This window comes from Mizuhopecten yessoensis, unplaced genomic scaffold (assembly GCF_002113885.1).
Source record: "Mizuhopecten yessoensis strain PY_sf001 unplaced genomic scaffold, ASM211388v2 scaffold10917, whole genome shotgun sequence".
NCBI classification, from domain to species: domain Eukaryota; kingdom Metazoa; phylum Mollusca; class Bivalvia; order Pectinida; family Pectinidae; genus Mizuhopecten; species Mizuhopecten yessoensis.
Genome location: NW_018408786.1, coordinates 1,357,719 through 1,377,773, shown reverse-complemented (window position 1 = coordinate 1,377,773; position 20,055 = coordinate 1,357,719). Strand labels below are relative to the sequence as shown.

The following is a 20,055-nucleotide window of genomic DNA, read 5'->3' as shown; positions in this document are numbered from 1 at the left end:
GACAGCTAGATAAACCTAATAAATATTTGGAATAAGGTATAAAAGACCATTTCATATGATAATCTTAATAGTACATGTTTATCTGAAAAGTCTATCACACCTGTTGCCAGTTTCAAACCTGGGATCAATCTTGAAAGAATCATGATGTTACAATATCTACAATTGGTGTGACATCTTTGTGACATTGTTTTTTGTGAAGTCAAATTTAAATATAAATCAATCGATGAAAATGCTTCCAACATGTTTGTGTAAACGTAACACCTTGCCAGTGTTAATCAATATCTCCGAAGGGAGGCAAACTACAGTAATTACGGTAGAAATTGTGTAATCATGACTTGAAATTTTGTGGTCACTGGGTGGCACTTAAAAAAAAATAGCATTTAGTTTCATCACAAGATAACACTATCATAATATAACTTCTAATTTATTGCTCAGACAGAAAACCATTAACAAATATATTGTCCTAAATATAAATCATGATAAAACTACATGTTGTGGAGTTTTTACTTTATTTATTTTGCTATCATTTTTTCATTGTTGTTTATCTTCTGAATTTTATTTCAGTTCAATAAACACATTAAAAAAGCCGAAGGCCAAAAACCGCCGAAAGTTGAGCTGACGATATCTGCAGACGGAGTGACGGTGCAGGATCCCAAAACTAAGGTTGGAATTGAACTTACATGTACAATAAACCTGTCTAAACCAGAAGCAGTTTTCCATTCAGAAAAGACAGGTTTTAGATTATATACATTACATCAGATGTATACAATCTCAAGGTCTGGTTTATAGAGGTTTCCAGATTGAGGTTTTAGATTATATACCTTAGATCAGATGTATACAATATCAAGGTCTGGTTTATACAGGTTTCCAGATTGTACAGGCTTCTGTGTAGACAGGTAACATGATATTCTGTATGCAGTAAAACCGCGTTATACTGCCACCATTTGTCCAGAAAACTTTTGGCATTAAAAAGGGGTTTGGCGAAAAATAGAGGGAAACATATACAAAAATTCTTAAGAAAAAAGAGAAAAGGGGACCATGAAATATGAAGCAAGGTGGCAAATGGAACAAATTGCAAATGGCATTGAGGTAGAAACTTCGGGGTTATTTTGCAATCAATTTTTAAAGTCAATTGTAAAATAAACGGTTGTCTGTATTTGAAAACATTTTCATGAAAAATATGTCTGGAACTCCATTTGTTTGAAAGTGAAGACAATATTTTAATTTAAAATTTATGTGTACGATATTTAATATCAGTTGTACATTTTATTTTAGTGAGGACAGTGTACAAAGCCCTGTTTACAATGCAGTATAGGACTAATTTGATTTTGTTACAGATGATCATGCACCAGTACGCATTACACAGGATATCGTACTGTGCCGACGATAAATCTGACAAGAGAATGTTCACCTTTATAGCCAAGACAGGCGACTCAAATCAACACTTCTGCTACGTTTTTGATAGCGAAAAATGTGTAAGTAGATTTTAATTTTATCAGACTGAAATTTTAGCCATTACAAGCAAAAACTACCTTAAAGGAAAAAACGGGTTCATATTTCATCTGCGGTTGACCAAGGTCAAAAGGTGATATGTTGTAGAGTTGAGACCCTTTCATCATGTTTTGCACAAAAGCTTTTCCCATCTGTCATGCCAGAAATTCTTCGGGGAACAGATTTTTGTAATTTCATTGATTGCACCATAGTTTTGCATTCCCTAGTTTTAAACTTTTCTAAGAAAGCTTCTTTTCTTATTTAATAGAAAACAATGAGACAGTATTATGGTCATTTGAATGTTACATATTGGTAATCATGATCAATTGTCCATAACATGGTCACTTGACCATAACATTCAAAATCAACAGAAATTTCTATCTTTACACCCTGTTTTATGTTCATTCCTCACTCTGGATTTGCAAATTGGTTCAAACCCCTCGGCTTTGAGGCTTGCCGAGGGTTTGTGCACCAATTTGAAAATTCTGAGGGTAGATTTTCCCTATTCCACACCCCTGGGTTTGAAGTAGTCTTGTAATAAAATCTTCTTCAAGCTATAACAGTCATTCCTGTCTATGTCTGCAAACATTCAGTGTATTCTATAGATGTTTATTTTAGTTGGTTGGTTGGTTGATAGGTTTTTCGCCTACATGATTCCACCCGTGCAGGTTTCATCTCACTGACGGAAGTCGGTGTTCTGTCCGCGTTCTGTAGGCGTTAATAATTTAACCAGGAGCTGGTCTTTATATACAGTTGTATTTTATGAAAATCCTAGAAATATGAAAGTGATAGAGGATCATCATCTTCAAACTTTGATTTATCTTAAATCAACAACCACAGGGATAATATTTTTACTTACATGTATATAAACCGACAAGTAGTTTTCCTTCAGGTGTTATTTATAAGGATGGTCTCACTCTATAATGAGTTGTACTTATTTATTTTTTTGTCTGAAGGCTGAGGAGATCACACTTACCATTGGGCAAGCATTTGACCTGGCTTACCGGAGATTCCTGGAAACGTCAAGTCGAGATTTTGACATAAAGAAACAGTATTTGATGCTACAGAAAAAGGTAAAGGCTCTAGCTTGGAAGAAGACAAAACTAACATACATTTAATAGATCAATTTCCATCAGCATTCAGTTTTTGGGATTCTTGAACAATAACGAACAGAGGTGTCTTTTGTTAATTTTTGTGAAATAGTAAAAAACACAAACAACTCTCCTCATCAATTTCAGTGCCCGACAAATATTGACTTTAAAAAATTTGAAAATAATATTACTGCTAGATTGAGTATAATGTATTTATACGTTATAAGAATAGAATTATGTTTGGGCATAATGGAATAATAGTTAGTATTTCACAGTATATTTGTACTGTTCTTACATATAACTATATAGAGTTGTGATCATGTATGGAATATAGAACTCAGTTAAAAATGAATTCAAATGAATGCCCTTCCTAATTTAAAAAGGTCATTAGATGCCAGCCTACATAATGCTAATGGATTCTCTAATACTAGCTTACATACATATATATATATATATATATAGCGATAAATAGTTTTAAATGCCCATGTGACGGTAAAAATATATATAAAACAAAACACGAAGACTAGTATAATCGGCTAGCGCTTTCGCCCATCTTGGGGCTCTTCAGGCGATTTACATTTTTTTTTAAATATGTATATATATTTGTAAACAAGAATGCTAACTTGATACAAATAATTGTGTTTTAAAAAAAAAATGAATCAAAATGTGTTATATTATAAAATCTATATGAAAACAAAAACATTTACATAAGCTTATAACCTTTTTTCTGAATCCTTATGGAATATATTGTGTATCATGAAATGTTATTGTAAAAATAAAATGAAGTTTAAACTAGATATAACCTGACGCTCTGGTCGTGTTGTAGGTCCAGACTCTGGAGAAGGAAAACCTGACGCTGAGAGTGAGAGTACGGGAACTTGAGAGGCAACAGACGTCATCAGACAACGTCAGAAACCAACAGGTGAGGTGTATTTCTGTTACTAGGTCGTCAAACACAGACATACCAAAGGATGTGGCATGTTCTAGGAAACAGTCCCCTCCTAATCAAAATCTTCATTACAAAATTGTCTTTAACCCTTTCACCCCTAGGTAACTTTAGTAGACTCTTCTATACATTGATCTGGACGAGTCCATTATGGTCTACAGTGGTGAAAGGGTTAACCATACCATATACTACAGAAATGTTTATTGTTTGTATTATTCGTTAATATAATCGTGATTAGATATATGGTAGCATTCTGAATGGCAAATCTAGGGAGGGAAGGCATTACATTCTTTCATTAAATAGATGTTTTGGTCACGGGACCACCATAGCTGTCAACCCTCCCTCATTAGGAGGGAGACTCCCTCATTTCGACCAAATTTTACCAATCTAACTCGAAACTCCCTCGTTCAGGTCCAAACTCCCACAAACTCAAAATCTACATCCTGTGGTCAAATGATCTCCTACTAACTGCAGAGTGTGTGTAATGATCGTAACAGGTGCGTCTGAATCAAATGAATGTTTTTTTGAGTTAATATGATACAATTAAAAAGGGAAAGATAAAATGATTTTTTTCCTCATTTGAAATGTGAAATGAGGGATCCGGAGATCTCCCTCATTTGAGGTTTCAGAGGTTAATACCTATGTGAGAGGGGACCCCTTCAGACTTCCTAGTAGAGTGAACAAATGAAGTTTGGGCTCCATCCATTTTAGATTGGCTTGATCTACCACTGGTGTATATATATATTTTTCTAATTCTGACAGAAGGGTAGAGATTTCAGTTATCTTCCCGTGTTTTGATTCTAGGATGCTGTGGATAATAGTTTTTAGAAAGACTTAAGATCATTGTAGGGAGAATCATCAGACATCAGTTGACACAAAAACTTGATACATAGGTTTCATCTCTGTGAGGTAATTAACTCTAAAAAAAAATCCCATTATGAAAAAGTAAAAAAAGGCAACAAATTTTAATCTTATTTTTGCAAATGTTCGGTAAATTGTTATCATATTACTGTATACCAAGACACTTTCCTCCTGTAAAACTTAGTTCTTCTCTCATGAAATATATTTGTCCCCAGCGTTAATTCTGCCCTTCACCTGATTACTATGATTGTTATGCTGTTTACCGGTACTTATATTCACTGTAATGATCAAAATCTGCCCTCAAAGGGCAAAACAGGCAAAAAAAATCAACTGATATAAAAAATCTCCTGGTATTACAGTGACAGGAAGCTTGCTATATGTTAAAAAAAGAAAATAAAAACAACACCTTCCTGCATTTTGTTACACTGATTACCGTGTATAAAGTTTGCCGATGTGATGCATGAGGCTATGTATACTGTGACTCTGCTAGTGATGTCATCAAAGCTCTGTTCTTACTTATATATATATGTCTGGCTGTGATATGCTACAAATGATGCATTTTTGAAATTTAATGGTATGTAAATTAAGTCTGTCTAATTTTTCCTGTATGACATTTTTTCTATTTCGCTAGCATGAACAATTTATTTCTTAATCAAACCATGTGTACAGTGAAACCTGTCTATTCCGACCTCTGAGTGTTCAAACATCCTATCTAAACCAGCATAGAGATGTTATCCCATTTCATATAAAAACTATTAAATATGACCCATGTATTCTGACATCCTGTGTAATCTGACCAATAAGTTATGTCCCACAGGGTGTCAGATTAGACAGGAGTCACTGTACATGTACTTCAATTGAACCTTGGAGATTATTTTTTGAAGGAGTGTAGGTTGGATAAGGAACAGAATCTTTGTTTAGAAGTTTCGAACTAACGTACCAGTTCAGAATACTTTATTTGGAAAGTACAGGATATTTATTTTGAAGGTCTAGCCTTTTAGGAAAGGATGTATAACTTGCAGGTCATGGAAAAAGAAACTTGATTCTGAGGTCATAGTTCAAGACAGAAAGATTATTTTGCTGGTCAATATTTATTCTTCAAATCATGGTACAGAATACTTGTTTTATTAATTTAACATTTTGATTGTAACCATGACTACCAGTAAACTAGTACCTGTTGTCAACATCGATTGGTTAATTTCAAACAGGATTCTCCCACAAATGGACACACCTCCCTAACGGTAAATGATCTTACTTCAAATCAGCCTAACGTATTTAACTAACAACCCTATAACAAATACACCAAAAAGTATTTTTGATTGAATCATACAAATTATACTCAAAATTACATAAATTTCATAATATATTGGACATATATCCGTTTTTATTTAATGTTTTTTTCCCGTTAGATTTTTCTTTTACAAGTATTGAAAGAAAATAAACAACGTTAAAGTATCGTATTAATTATACAATTTGGTTAAAATTCAATCATTAAAACTTTTAAAATCTTGTTTTCTGGATTAATTACTACTGAGTTTTAAAACTAAAATTGCATATTGATTTAATATGTTCATAAAAAACAAGTTCTGTTTTCACCTTAACTACTAACAAGATTGATGGTGGTAGCATAAGTAATATATTTTCTGTGTTATTTTGTACTCATATCATTTCTTTAATTGCATAAATCTCAGTTATTTTCTTACATCTCAACCGATTAATATGCCCAAAAGTTTTTTTCTAAATATGGCAAAACTTTAAACTTTCCTATGTATGGTCATGAAATAGCAGAAAAACTTTTTAAAACTGTTCATTTTGATATAAATAATAGGCATCATCAGGGGTTGTTTGAGTTTTCAAATGCAAAGATGCTTTGCTTATTAATTTACATCTAATATATCAATAAATTTAATTTTGAGCTTTTCAGATGTTTGATTTTAAAAAATTGTGTGAAACATATTTGTCCATTACGCCAGCAGATTGCAGATGAAAATGATGTTCTTAATACGTCGCTTGGCCATTCTACAATACTTACATTAGCAAGCTCGCCACCAACAGACGAGAGTACCACTGACGATCAGACTAAGTCGGAGGTACAACAGAGTTATGTCCCCTGGTTTCACTCTCTTCTACTGACTCACACTAACAAACCTTTCGTTTGTAGCCTCTAATTCATTAACCTGGTTAATTTTGATTTTGGTATTATTTACTAATTTTGCATGCTGCAGTAATGAAGAGCTTCTGAATTTATTTTTTTTAAATTTTGCATTGCTGTATAATCTGGTTGCAATCTATTTGTGTTTTTAATTTTTGTACAGCTTTGGGGTGATTGTGAGAGTTGGATATTGTGTAGAATAGGCTGAAATAATTGGGTTTGAAAGAACCAAGAGGAAAATAAATGGGAAGAGAAAACTATTAATTTTCAGTACATTTATATATTGTATGAGATTAAAATTTTGCTTATGCATGACAATTTGCAAATTAAAGTTATAATGAATTTAACATGATTACCTGCAAATATTTGCTAATGTTATGGAAGGAAGATAAAAATATCAAACAAAAACAGAAATACAAGGAACTCCATCATTTTTGAAGGTCAATGTTGGATGGTCAAGGCTTAAAACCATCCAGCTTTAAACTAAACATAATAAAACAAATAAAAAACGTCCCTCTATCGGACTGAACCCAACATGTTATGTTTTTATTAACTGGTGATTCACTAAATGAAAATCTGCCAAATAAGTTCGGGATTAAGATCTTCAAACTTTTAAATCTACAAAATGAAGTTTAAGTTACTTAACAAATATTGATACTGAATTGCTGCTGAGGAAAGGGTGTTTAGGTGTATATCCTAGTTCACCTTTTACTCCTTGTCTTAAAATATATGTTTTAGAGTATTTCTTAGTTAACTTTTTACTCCTTGTCTTAACATATATGTCTTAGAATATTTTTTGACAGTAAAAGTATGTCTCTTTTCCAGTTCTTACTTTCAAAGTTTGAAACTCTGTCCAATAGATGTATAGCTGTACATGTAAATGTGTTGTTGTTTGATTTCCTTTACTTAACCATTTCAACTTTTGAAACATTTGACCCCTATAGTGTCCTATACAATTCAAGTTAATGGGAAGGCTCATTAACGCTACATCAATTTGCAATATGGTAATGGTATATGTTATGCTTTAAATTCTATCCAGTTTCAAAATGAAATGTAAAAATTAACACATTGTCAATAATTTGGCATTTTTGCTTTAATTCATAAATAACGCAACTTTTATTTATTAGCGTTGCACTGATCGGTAATGACTCAGAATGAAAAGGCACATCACTTTTAATAAATCTTGGACATAAGCAAGTCTACTACTATTAGTAGACAAATTGACAGTAATGGGCTGATGCATGTATTGCTTTCTGAGATGTTGGAAACTTGTTGTCTATCTGTTTTTAGAATTGCATGATATTGTAATATATTTTACTATGGCTTTGGTAAAATAAAAAAAAATATACATGAGTATTATGTTGTGAAATTTTGTTCAAATTGTATGTTCTACGATTTTAAACGATATTTTTACATATAAATGCATGAATATATTGACGATTTGGAAAAATTATATGCATGTTGATTCTAGTAAGACTGCATTGTACAGCTAATTCTAAAATTATAAGTGATAAAGTAAATATTTAGCCATTACACTTAAGTTTTTAATGTTGTTGATAATCTTTTTTTATTTGTTTTTTAATTTTTAGTTACAGGCCGCGAAACAGCCATCAGTCGGACGACGACTAGAAAATCTAATGTTTGATGAAAACCATACTAACAGCGAAATTAAGACCAATGGAACAAACGGCACAGCTTCCTCTGGTGGTCAAGGTTCTGGGATACGTAAGTTAAAGGGAAACAACCGAGATACACAAAACGGGATAACAACAACAAATTTTCAGGATTTTCGTTGCAAGAGTTTGTGACATTTTGTCCATTCTTTAAAATTCAAAATTCTATGATTTTGAAATAAACCTTTTCCATGCAACAATAGCAGTAGGGTTTGAATCTCTGAAGTATCACAGGACATAATTTCACATTTATCCGCTAATAGAATCTATCGCTGGTTTTACTGTGTTAGTATTGTTGCTATAATTGTGAGATCTGATGGTAAAGATTTTATCATTTAATTTAAATGCAGAAGAAGGTTATTTGATAAATATCATCAGATTGCAAATATTTCAATAATGAAAACATGCTATTTATAGTTTGTATGACCAGGGCTTACTTAGACTTGCATGTGTCACTGGTTTGCATGCTTTTGAAGTGGGACGCACATTTGTTATGTGATGCCATGTACTTAACGCTCGCACAGATCATAGTCAATCTACACCAGCGGGTCAATCATGTTACACCAAAATGATAATTTTAAAATCACATCTCGTATTTCTTTCATCACCCTTATCACATACTAAAAGACATGCACTTTAACTCCTTGACCTCTGAAGACACATTGGAACCCTTCCAATTCAAAGGTTGGAAAAGTTCATTATGAAACTTCAGGGGTGAATGAGTTAAAAGCTTGTCAACCAAATTTTACAGATGAGAATAAATTCCTTGAGTTAAGTTCTATACACAAATTATATCATCATTTATTTGACTTGGATGTTGTTTCCAGTGCAGGAAAACCAATCACTGACATGTTGCTTGCTTTTTTGTTTGTTTCACAAACTGGGGTTGTGTTGTCATGACAACAAATGTATAGCTGCTGGATGAGTATGGTTGTCATGACAACAGCTGTTCTATCCATGTTGTTGTAGTGTCACCACCCCCACCTAGTTCAAGGTCAAGGACACACAGTCAGCCACAGCCCTTGCCACTGACTTCACCTACTCAACCGGCCAATAGCCAAGCAGGTAGTGGTCATGTGATATTCAATACTAGTAGGTTAACATTTTACCGTTTTATAGGATTTCAGTCTTATTACAGTATTTGATTTTAAAAAATATGCCTTTGACTCGGATAATTACACCTGTATCAAAGTATTTCAGGATACAAATAAACATATAATTTAAACTTTTAAGCATATTTTAAAAATTTCCCAACTCCTGAAAATTACTAATTTGCATATAAAGATAAAATATATAGAGTAAAGACAAATAATTATTCGACCGTTTCTACAATATTTTTCATTATCAAGTCTTGAAAAACAGCTTAAGGGTCCCCAAACCAGTGACTAAACTTTAACTTTTTTTCTGGCATGACTGTAGCATTTATTTCATTTCTGATAAGAAAACCATACCTTCTGTAACTTTTAAGGAAAAAATATCAAAAATGAAATAACTAAAAAGTATCTACATAAAAAAATATTCTGAGTGTAAAAATGCAAAAGGGACCAGGCCAGGATTCGAACCCCTGACCCTTAATCATTATACTGTCGTCCTCCCCATCTGAGCGTCCTGGTCAATGGAAGCTCAATGGCCCTTTGGCACAAGAAGTAGATCCTAAATGAAATTAAGGGGAGATTACTATGTGTATGAAAAAACTGCAGAGGTATTTTCTAGTGTTTTGCCAGAAGTGGGACAGGTGTCCTTAAACAGATATTTGTTTATAATGCGAAATAAAAATTTTGTCAGGTTTTACTAGGTATTAAAATGAAATTCAAAAGACAGCCAGTATTAGGTTTTTGTTGGTTTGAGTGACATGAATTGGAGGAGTTTGGCTTACTAGAGAGCTCTATTAAGCCAATGGTTCCACAAGCTTCTGTGTTGGTGGTGGTCACAGCATACCATACTCTGAAATATAGTTTTCTGAATTTCTAGGCATCTGAGAACAGTTTGTAAATCATCTCTAGCCTTATCATAATTTTAAAAAAATGCTTTTTCTTGTACTTCATGTTTATATGAAAAATTGTTCACTCTTGAATTATTTAGCAATGTAATCTTGATTCAAGAATATTCACTGCTGATTCCTTAAGAACAAAATGTTCATTCACTGTTTGATTCAACACATTCAGAATGTTCATTGTTGGTTCAACAATAACAGAATATCCATTGTTGTTTCAACACATTCAGACTATTCATTGTTGATTCAACAAATACAGAATATTCAGTGTTGATTCAACAAATACAGAATATTCATTGTTGGTTCAACAAGTACAGAATATTCATTGTTGATTCAACAAATACAGAATATTCATTGTTGGTTCAACACATTCAGAATATTCATTGTCGATTAAACAAGTACAGAGTATTCATTGTTGGTTCAACAAGTACAGAATATTCATTGTTGATTCAACAAGTACAGAATATTCATTGTTGATTAAGAAAAAACAGAATATTCATTGTTGATTCAACAAGTACAGAATATTCATTGTTGATTCAACAAATACAGAATATTCATTGTTTGTTCAACAATTACAGAATATTCATTGTTGGTTCAACAAATACAGAATGTTCATTGTTGATTCAAGAAATACAGAATGTTCATTGTTGATTCAACAAATACAGAATATTCATTGTTGGTTCAACAAGTACAGAATATTCATTGTTAACTTATGCCATGGTGCGTTGTCCGTCGTCCAAAAGGCCTAGGATGATGATGTTTGGCCAGTAGCATGCTGGAATCAAGGGCTACCAAGTTTGTTTAAATGTATGACCTTCATCCATTTTCAAGGTCACAGGGGTCAAATATGTTAAAATCTTTGAACGACTTCTTCTGAATAACCAGAGGCCTAGGGTGATGATATTTGGCAAGTAACATGCTGAGATGAAGGGCTATCAAGGTTGTTCAAACAAATGAGCTTCACCGATTTTCAAGGTCACAGGGGTCAAATATGTTTAAAACCTTTAAACAACTTCTTTTGAATACCCTAGAGGCAAAGGATAATGATATTTGGCCAGTAACATGCTGGGATGAAGGGCTACCAAGGTTTTTTTCAATGAATGACTTTCATCTATTTTCAAGGTTCAAATATGTTAAAATCCTTAAGACAACTTCTTCTCAATAATCAAAAGGCCTTGGATGATGATATTTGGCCAGTAACATGCTTGGATGAAGTGCTACCAAGTTTGTTCAAATGAATGACCTTTATCTATTTTCAAGATCACAGGGGTCAAATTTGTTAACTACCTTTCAACAACTTCTTCTTAATATCCAAAAGGCCTTGGATGATGATATTTAGCCAGTTACATGCTGGGATCCAGTGCTACCAAGTTTGTTCAAACAAATGACCTTAACCCATTTTCAAACCTTTAAACAACTTCTTCTTAATACCCAAGAGGCATATGGTGATAATATTTGGCCATTAACATGCAGGGATGAAGGGCTACTAATTTTGTTCAAACAAATGACCTTCATCTATTTGCAAGGTCACAGGGGTCAAATATTTTTAAATCTTTAAATGACTTGTTCTGTATAACCAAAAGGTCCAGGGTAATGATATTTTGCCAGAAGCATGCTTGGTTGAACGACTATAAACTCTGTTCAACCTTATGTCCTTGTTTGACATTCAAGGTCACAGGCGTCATATGTTTAAATCTTTTAATAGGTTTTTATGAGTCAAACACTGATATTCTGCCTGTAGCTGTATTTTAGTCCACTTTTAAGATTATTTGTGAGATTAATACTAGGTGAGCGATTCAGGCTCATTGGGCCTCTTGTTGATTCAACACATTCAGAATGTTCATTGTTGGTTCAACACATTCAGAATATTCATTGTTGAATACAAAATGTTTACTGTAAATTTGATTCAACAAAAACAGATTCTAATTAACATTACTGATGTGAAAGTATGACATCACTAGGATTTCTGAAAATTCAGAAAGCAACAATTCACTTTTTAAGGAAATTATTTTTGAAATTACTTACTTTAATTTAAAACTAAACAACAGAAACGGATGTATTTGGTGCCACACCCTTTGGCGCCAATCCAGTTGGAGGAGGTAAGCCGAAGGAAGATCCATTTGGCATGCCTAGCTTTGACCCCAACAGTTCCGTTGAGATTGACCAGGCCATAAAGAGCATGGACAAGTTCTTACTAGATGTACAGGTATGTCAATATCTCCTAACTTAGAGATACATTAGAAATTCCACTAATAAATCTGCTAGGGTATCATTCCTTTTTAGCTCGTCTATTCGAGGGGGTCTATAGCAGCACCCACAGGGATAAGATGTAAAATAACTGTTTCTACGCTGTTTGAAGTAGGAAACTTGAATCGTTTAGACATAGTAGATTTTTGTATGGAGGAGTGCACAACACTTTCACAATTTTGATATAACCCCCAGGGGCCGGGCCAGAGGGGTGGAGTCAGGGGGTCAATATTTTTTTTATATAGTCCTTTAGCATATCAAATCAAACATAACCATGAGTTCTATATTTTACAGTAATTTATTTTTGCATATGGTAATTGGTTGTGGGGGGGGGGGGGCTTATGGGTTACTTTGTGGGGATAGCAGGAGTGTGCCATCGACAATTTAGTTCTAGTTTCCTGATCTATTATCTAAGATGGAACATCCTGTGTAATGGCCCAATTACAAAACTAATTTTAATAGACGAGCTATGCTGTTCTTCTACAGCTTTTGTTAAAGATACTATTGGTATTACTACTAGCAGGTTTCCATTCAAATTCCTCCATTATTTCATATCAAAATATACTTTTCTTTTTGTGTTTAGTATCTTGCTGATTTGATCCCAGATAAAAATTAATAAAACAAAGAAATGTGTACCAATGTAGGAAAATATTAAAGCCTGTTATATATATTTTTTTTTATATACAATTTTACAGGAAGGTTTCAGCCAAGGATTGTCAATTGGATCAGAAGATTTTTCCTTAGCAGATCTGGACCCCCTTAGCCAGAAATAAATCTATTAAGATGGATAACGACCTAGGAATTGCCATATTGTGTTACTAAAGGTGACAACTTTACCCCTGGAAATTCTATTGGATTGAACTTTGTTAAAAAAATGTGTCTTCGTGAAATATCAATTATGACATCCCAGATGATGAACAAAATTGTACTGTATACTCTTCACAATATCAAAGACGAAATTGTGGTACTTTGCTGTGATAGAGAGGCCAACAGAAGGGCTTTCTTGGGCGCGCGCTCAAGTTAATATGGATTATTGAATTGGTAGTTTATAACTGACAGTTATAGAATCCATTCCTGATGTTAGGTATAGATTAATAGAATCTATCATCCCCTTGGGGGTGAGATTGGGGAATCTCAACCTGAGGGGAAAGATTCTTAAGTTGCTTTGCCGAGTATTCCACAAGGGGGTGAATTATTCTTTTTTTCTTACCCTCTTTATCCCATTGTGTATCATTTAAAAAATGTAATGTAAAAATCACAGGCTAAATTTAGGGTTGACGTGACATTGATGGATTGTTGAGGTGACGTCATTGTATTGTTGAAGTGACGTCATACATGCCATTGTTATGAATAGGGGAATCCCCCCGTCTCAACCCTGCTGTGTTTGTGAATTTGTGTGAAGTAGTTACTGGATTACTGTTCCCTGGCTGGGGAGTCGTGGGAGAACAAGATATCGGAGATGAGCTGGATTTAAAACAAGGCTCGACTGTATCGACTATTGTTTCTACATAGGAGTTTGAATGCATGTAATTTATGATGAATGCAATGATAGATCTTCATAACCTGATCATTGGTTGGTACTTCATCTTCAAGTTTACATCCAATTAGAATTGCCCCTGAGACAACCCACAAAATGTTCCAGCTCGTGTGCAAGTTTTTCACAATGCGCTGTCTTTTATTTCGATTATGACATTTTTTATCGATCGGACAGTCCAATAGTGATTCTAGGGGGAAATAACAGACAGTTGAAAAAGCAAAATTCCTACTCGGAGACTCAACAATAAATAAATCCATGTTGCCTTGATACCAAAGTCATATAGAGAGAGTAAATCAGGGGAGGTAACTCTAGTGCTGTTGTGAATCTATTAAAATATAGAATGAAAGGACACTGGCCATAGGTTGCCATGGTTATATATATATATAAAATAAAACTGTTACATTGAGTCAACTATAATCATTGTGGTTCTGAAGCTAAGTTTAGTAAAATGTTTGTCACAATTTTTAAGTAAAATCATTTTTATCATTATAGAACATGTATATTGATCATGGCCTATATATATTTTATGAATACATTTGCAGGCATATGTAGATCATATGTAAATTTAACGGCTTGAACGTAGATATTTCAAGCATTGTGATATATATATATTTCAGATTGTGACTTTTTTTTGGTCAGATGCAAGTTTTCTTCATACATTTAGACGGGGCTTTTTTCTTTGTCAGTTAAAAAAATTATGCAACACCTTCAGAAACTCGAGACTTTAACTTTATTGCTGAATATATATATATAGCTGTGTGGCAATATAATAGTACAAAATTATTACTTTTACAGAAGAAAACCTTTGATGTACACCAATATATCCAAAAAAATCACTGGCCTGACAGATGATGTTTACATCTTGTGTAATTTGTAAATTCTTCAACAGCGTGAATGCTGAATTATTTTTTTTGCATTTTTTTGTGAAACAAAGTTAGTGACTGAAAGGTGCTTCTTGAGTTTTCATGATATCCAATTTGGCAGTAATTGTTTTCATTCAAACTATCTTTTACCAGGTCTGTAGGCAGTTATTTGTGAATGAGAACATTGATATATATATATTTTAAATTGTTACAACATACCTGGCACTCTAATGTAACGAACCAGCTGGCTGGTATTTTAGCGAAAGGATTATTTCCTGAACAGTGCGCAGCACATTGTATATCATGTAAAAATATGTAGATCAGATGAAAATATGTGCAGAGTTTGAAGTTATAGTGAAACATTTAATCCACCGTATGACCTCATTAAACTGGACACATGTGATTGTAGTAATATTTCTGAGAAAGTTTCCCATAAAGCGACACTTTTAGAGATTGCAACGGTCCCCAGTGACTTTACACTGGAAAAAAAGATGTGCAACTATTTTTTATTTTTTTTAACAATTTTTTTGAAAAAAAATAACCCTTCTTATTCATGCAGCCAATGATTTTTAAGATTAAAATTTTGACCAGAAGTTGCTAGGATTCATGTTAAAGATTAAAATGATCAGATACATGCTAGTTTGTAGATGCAATATGGTTGATATTTTAAAGGGAAAACAAAATTTGAAAATATTAACTAAAAGCTCAAGTTGGATTTGGTAACCATGTCAAGCAAGTGTAGGTGTTGAGTCCATCTGACTTTCAGAAAAGTTTCGAAAAAACTTGAGACTGAAAAGACAATGATTTAATTGGTTTTAGATGGTTAAAAATTCAGTGTGTAATTAATTGAATGAGATTCCACTTTAATAAAATTTCTCTGTAATGCATAATAGTTAATTTTATACAAAAATAAATCACTTTTGTAATTCTATCATAAAATTTTGGTTCGAAACAAGACATTTTCGTTAATCTCTAAGTATTCCCTTGGTTAATAGATCATGCATAATTCATTGTTTTAGTGGCAGAAAGGTGGTAAAAAGTAAAGGATTTTCTCAAAATCCTGAATCTCTTAAACTTATTCTCCTTTTTACTTGTTGGTATATTAATGGATTTTTTTTAAACAATGAAAGTGCCACATTTTTTCATGTGGGAAAGGGGAGGTTGATACCATCAAGAATTGATGGTGTTCATTTTAGTATAGTGTTCTGAAGAGAAAATCTTATTGGGGATTCATAATAAGTAATTTTAAATAAATAAATCATTTTTTTTATTGTGTTCCTGCTAATTATAATGCTTTTGTTTGAGGGAAAATATGCAGAATGTGATAAAAAAAAAAGTACTGTACATGAAAATGTGTGGGCTGTTATTTTAGGTCTTGTCTTTTAATTGTGTAGGTCGTAGAGTTTGTCGAGACAGCAATATAAATTATTTTTATTATGATATTTCAATTCGTTTACGTGGTCAAATCATTCAATCTTATCATTTACATTTAGTGAACACTTTGTGATGTTGAAGCAATATACTAGTCACAGACATGTTTGAAAGCGATGGATGTAAAGAACTACTAGTGTAGCGACATTTATATTTTGGCATGTAAATCATTTCGTAGCTATAATTACTTCATAAAAAATGAACATCAGGGTTTGTGGACAACTTCGATTAAGCTCTGCTGGCATGCAATTTGATATTTTGGATGCTATAAATTTCTAGATCTACAATTATAAGGATCCGTATATAACTTTTTTACACAATTTTTTTTTTTTTTTTTTTTTAATGGCTACACACGTACATGTATTAACAATTAAGGCAGTCGACATACAAATTAATTAATGCTAGTCCGGACAATTTCATTTTAGATAACAAATCTTCCCAGAACAGCAACTTTCTGCATCTAAGGACAGGAAATGCAAAAGAAATAACAAAGTTAATGCTGTATATGAAAATTTGCTTATTTTGAATTTTGAATTTTCAAACTCTTGTTTCAAGACTTCATTGTACATGCTTCAGACTAGGCTTTGTTTACTGTTGTTGATTTGTACAGTATACACGTACACGTAATTGACGTCTATGTAAAGCTCAAATATAGGTGCTGCACACTTAAGTTTAGTGTATGTATATACATGTATATGTTTAACAGCTTCAAGTCAACTCGTTTCTGTAGTTGGTCAATTTCAAAAATATTTTAAGTTGTCCATTGACGGCCTGAAAGACGACAATAAGTTTTGTCTTTTACGTTGTAAACCACCTGTTGAATCTTTGAAAAAATATTTGGAATAAATGTAGCGAGAAAAACGGTCGGTGTAGCACCGTAATCAGGAAATATAGGTTAGAACCTGGTCTTAAATAAATTAAAGGAGAATGGTATGTGTGTAGTTATCAGTGGTAATATAGGGTAAAGAATGGTCACTTTTATATGAATCTTCTGTAAATGTTTCACTCAAATTGACATTTAAAAGGGCATCCTAATATTTTAATGCATTTTTTGGTATATTGATGGAATATATCCGCAATTGATTTATGACTGACAAATTGATTGTGATGAATTTTTTTTTTGTAAAACATGTATTTTAGTCCTTTACATACAATCCAAGTCAAAATCTATACTGATATTTTTCCATGCGATATTAGGCAATGATATTGATTTTTTCCTCTAATGCAGAAAGTAGGGACATATATTAATCTTGCTTCATATTGAAGTACCTTTCAATGATTGAATTATGAAAAAAATATGTGTGAAAATCATGAAAACTCTTTGAGCGTGGTAAAATTAGAGTAAATTCTGTCTGCAATAACTATAAGCATGTCAAACATTTGTAGAAAGTTGATACATGGACCTGCAAGTGGTTGTGTACATATATATATATATATTTACATTTGTATTTTACCATTGATATTTTTAAAGCAATATATTCATTTACATGTAAAATACAAAATACTATTTGTTCCTGTATCGGAGCACATAATCATGCATACACACGAACTAATTATAAATATGTATATAGTTGTTTTACGAGGACCAATGTTCGAGTCTATTTTACCATTCAACCTTTTAACTTGCAAAGCTTTATCGTTTATCATTATATATTTTAATATATTAATTGTCCTTCGCTTTCATTAATTTCATCCAGACATATATGCTTGAGACATATATTGAAAAGTCTTCTTTTTATTTCAAATATAAACTCCTTTTACGTAACATTAACCTGTGTTTTATTATTTAATAATATGCTTAAGCTTGATCTCTATCCTATTCTACCTTTTAACAATACATGGTCACATTATCTTAATTATAAGGAAATTGATTTAATTTCTGTGGTGGCTGTAAATAAATGTCAATTTGTGTTTAACAATTGAACTCATACATACAAATTTTATCATAATAATCTTAGAGCAAGTAAAAAAATAATTATATAACTACAAAACACAAATTGAGTGTGCAAGTAGTTTTTAAACTGATTTTTAGTCATTGTATTCTCAGAAGATATTGTACTAAATGCACAATTTGCATTTTTTTGTATGAAGGAAATATGCTACCATTCTGTGATTTGTGACCAAGTTATCTCCCTTTCCTCATATATGATAATTCAGTACTGTGAGTAGCTTTTAATAATGTCCAGTAGTAAAAATAATTTTATTTGATGCAAGATGTTTTACAGGTTTCTTAGTGGCTGAACTCTTTTAGAACGGAGATACAATAGTCAGAATGGTAGCATGTAACATCCTTAAGTTAGATAAATCTGTAGTTACTACTCTCGCCTAGTTCTGTACTCAAATACTGAATGTGTCATTTGTGATTGTTGTTACATCTCGTTATCATTTTAGAAACATTTGGTTGATTGTGAAGCACATAAATATATAACTTCAACAGGTCACATGTTTGTTTCTTGTCTGTTACATCTAGAAATCGTTTTGATGCTGCAGTGAAAATTTGCTTGACCATCATAAAACAAGAGTTCCCAGAGGGATCTTTTGGGCCCCACCATAAAAGGTCACAAACTTGCTTGACCATCATAAAACAAGAGTTCCCAGAGGGATCTTTGGGGTGACACCATAAAAGGTCACAAACTTGCTTGACCATCATAAAACAAGTTTCCATAGGGATCTTTGGGGCAACACCATAAAAGGTCACAAACTTGCTTGACCATCATAAAACAAGAGTTCCCAGAGGGATCTTTTGGGCCCCACCATAAAAGGTCACACAGATATACTAGAGAAGGATGAATTGCCTGTGTTATCCTGAAACTTCACGATTAAATTTCATTATGATCAAACTTTTTACTAGAAAACAAGGTTAAATTTGATCTCGGAGACTTTCACACTTTACAAGCATCAGTGAATGCATGGGGTCAGTCCCTACAATATGGCTTACACTGAAAGCAATGTTTTCTGTCTCCATGGCTGTTTCCGTTTAAATGGCCAAACCGGTAGGACCACAGTTGTTCGTTAATTAAACAAGGTCGGACCTAGAAATCTGATGCTGCTTTCAGGCGAGCCTTGACAAAGCCTTGCAAGGCCTGCATAAACATTTGCAGGTCCATCAGGATTTATACCCGAAATTGTTACATTTATAAACGGTCAAACCAGTTGTTCTGCATAAACGAACAGGCCCCATATTAACTGAACTTTATGACCTTGACCTTCACCCAAGCTACCTTTACCATAGACCAATCTGAACAATATTACTTCCTAATGATATTACAGTTTGTTTACTATTAAGAGGCGTTTGTGATCTTCGCCACTGAGGCTGACCTTGGCAAGGCTTTACTGAGAGGACTCGGCCAAGGTTTGTAATTGGCATTACAACAAAGTCAACCTTAACAACATTACTTCACGTTCATATGGAATGTTTACCATTATGAAGATGATTTAAATTTGACCTTCAAATGACCTTATTATTAGATGAATGAGACATTTGACATCGGTCCCAACAATATTACTTCGTTATATTATGTAATTTTTCACATTAAAAATATGTAATTTGATCTTTAAGACCTTGACCTTTCACGTAGTATCTTGACCTAAATATAACAAGGCACACATGGTATTTTCAACAAAAGACCCATTGCTGCTTCATCTTATGCACTTATTAGTGTTGAGAGTCTATGTAAGTTATTGACAAGCACCAAAGTTATTTCGCATAATTAGAATCTATAATCTGGAAGGGGAACCAGTGCAGACTAAAAGATTTCAGTACCATACTT

General features: G+C 32.9%; 1 protein-coding gene across 7 annotated transcripts in view; it reads left to right on the top strand.

The window, feature by feature from the left end:
- Positions 1-13,619, top strand: part of LOC110463586 (PTB domain-containing engulfment adapter protein 1-like) — a 45,854-nt gene extending 32,235 nt beyond the window's left edge. For 2 of the 7 annotated variants that reach the window (XM_021518310.1, XM_021518303.1), the window contains 10 exons: positions 565-663; positions 1,338-1,475; positions 2,448-2,564; positions 3,409-3,504; positions 5,598-5,630; positions 6,366-6,479; positions 8,131-8,266; positions 9,184-9,306; positions 12,256-12,413; positions 13,150-13,619. In XM_021518310.1, the coding sequence (XP_021373985.1) occupies positions 565-663; positions 1,338-1,475; positions 2,448-2,564; positions 3,409-3,504; positions 5,598-5,630; positions 6,366-6,479; positions 8,131-8,266; positions 9,184-9,306; positions 12,256-12,413; positions 13,150-13,227 (1,092 nt within the window). In that variant the 3' untranslated portion in view covers positions 13,228-13,619. The remainder of the gene's footprint in view (positions 1-564; positions 664-1,337; positions 1,476-2,447; positions 2,565-3,408; positions 3,505-5,597; positions 5,631-6,365; positions 6,480-8,130; positions 8,267-9,183; positions 9,307-12,255; positions 12,414-13,149) is intronic. The other 5 variants (XM_021518304.1, XM_021518306.1, XM_021518307.1 and 2 more) reach the window with 5 other exon arrangements.
- The last annotated feature ends 6,436 nt before the right edge of the window (positions 13,620-20,055 follow it).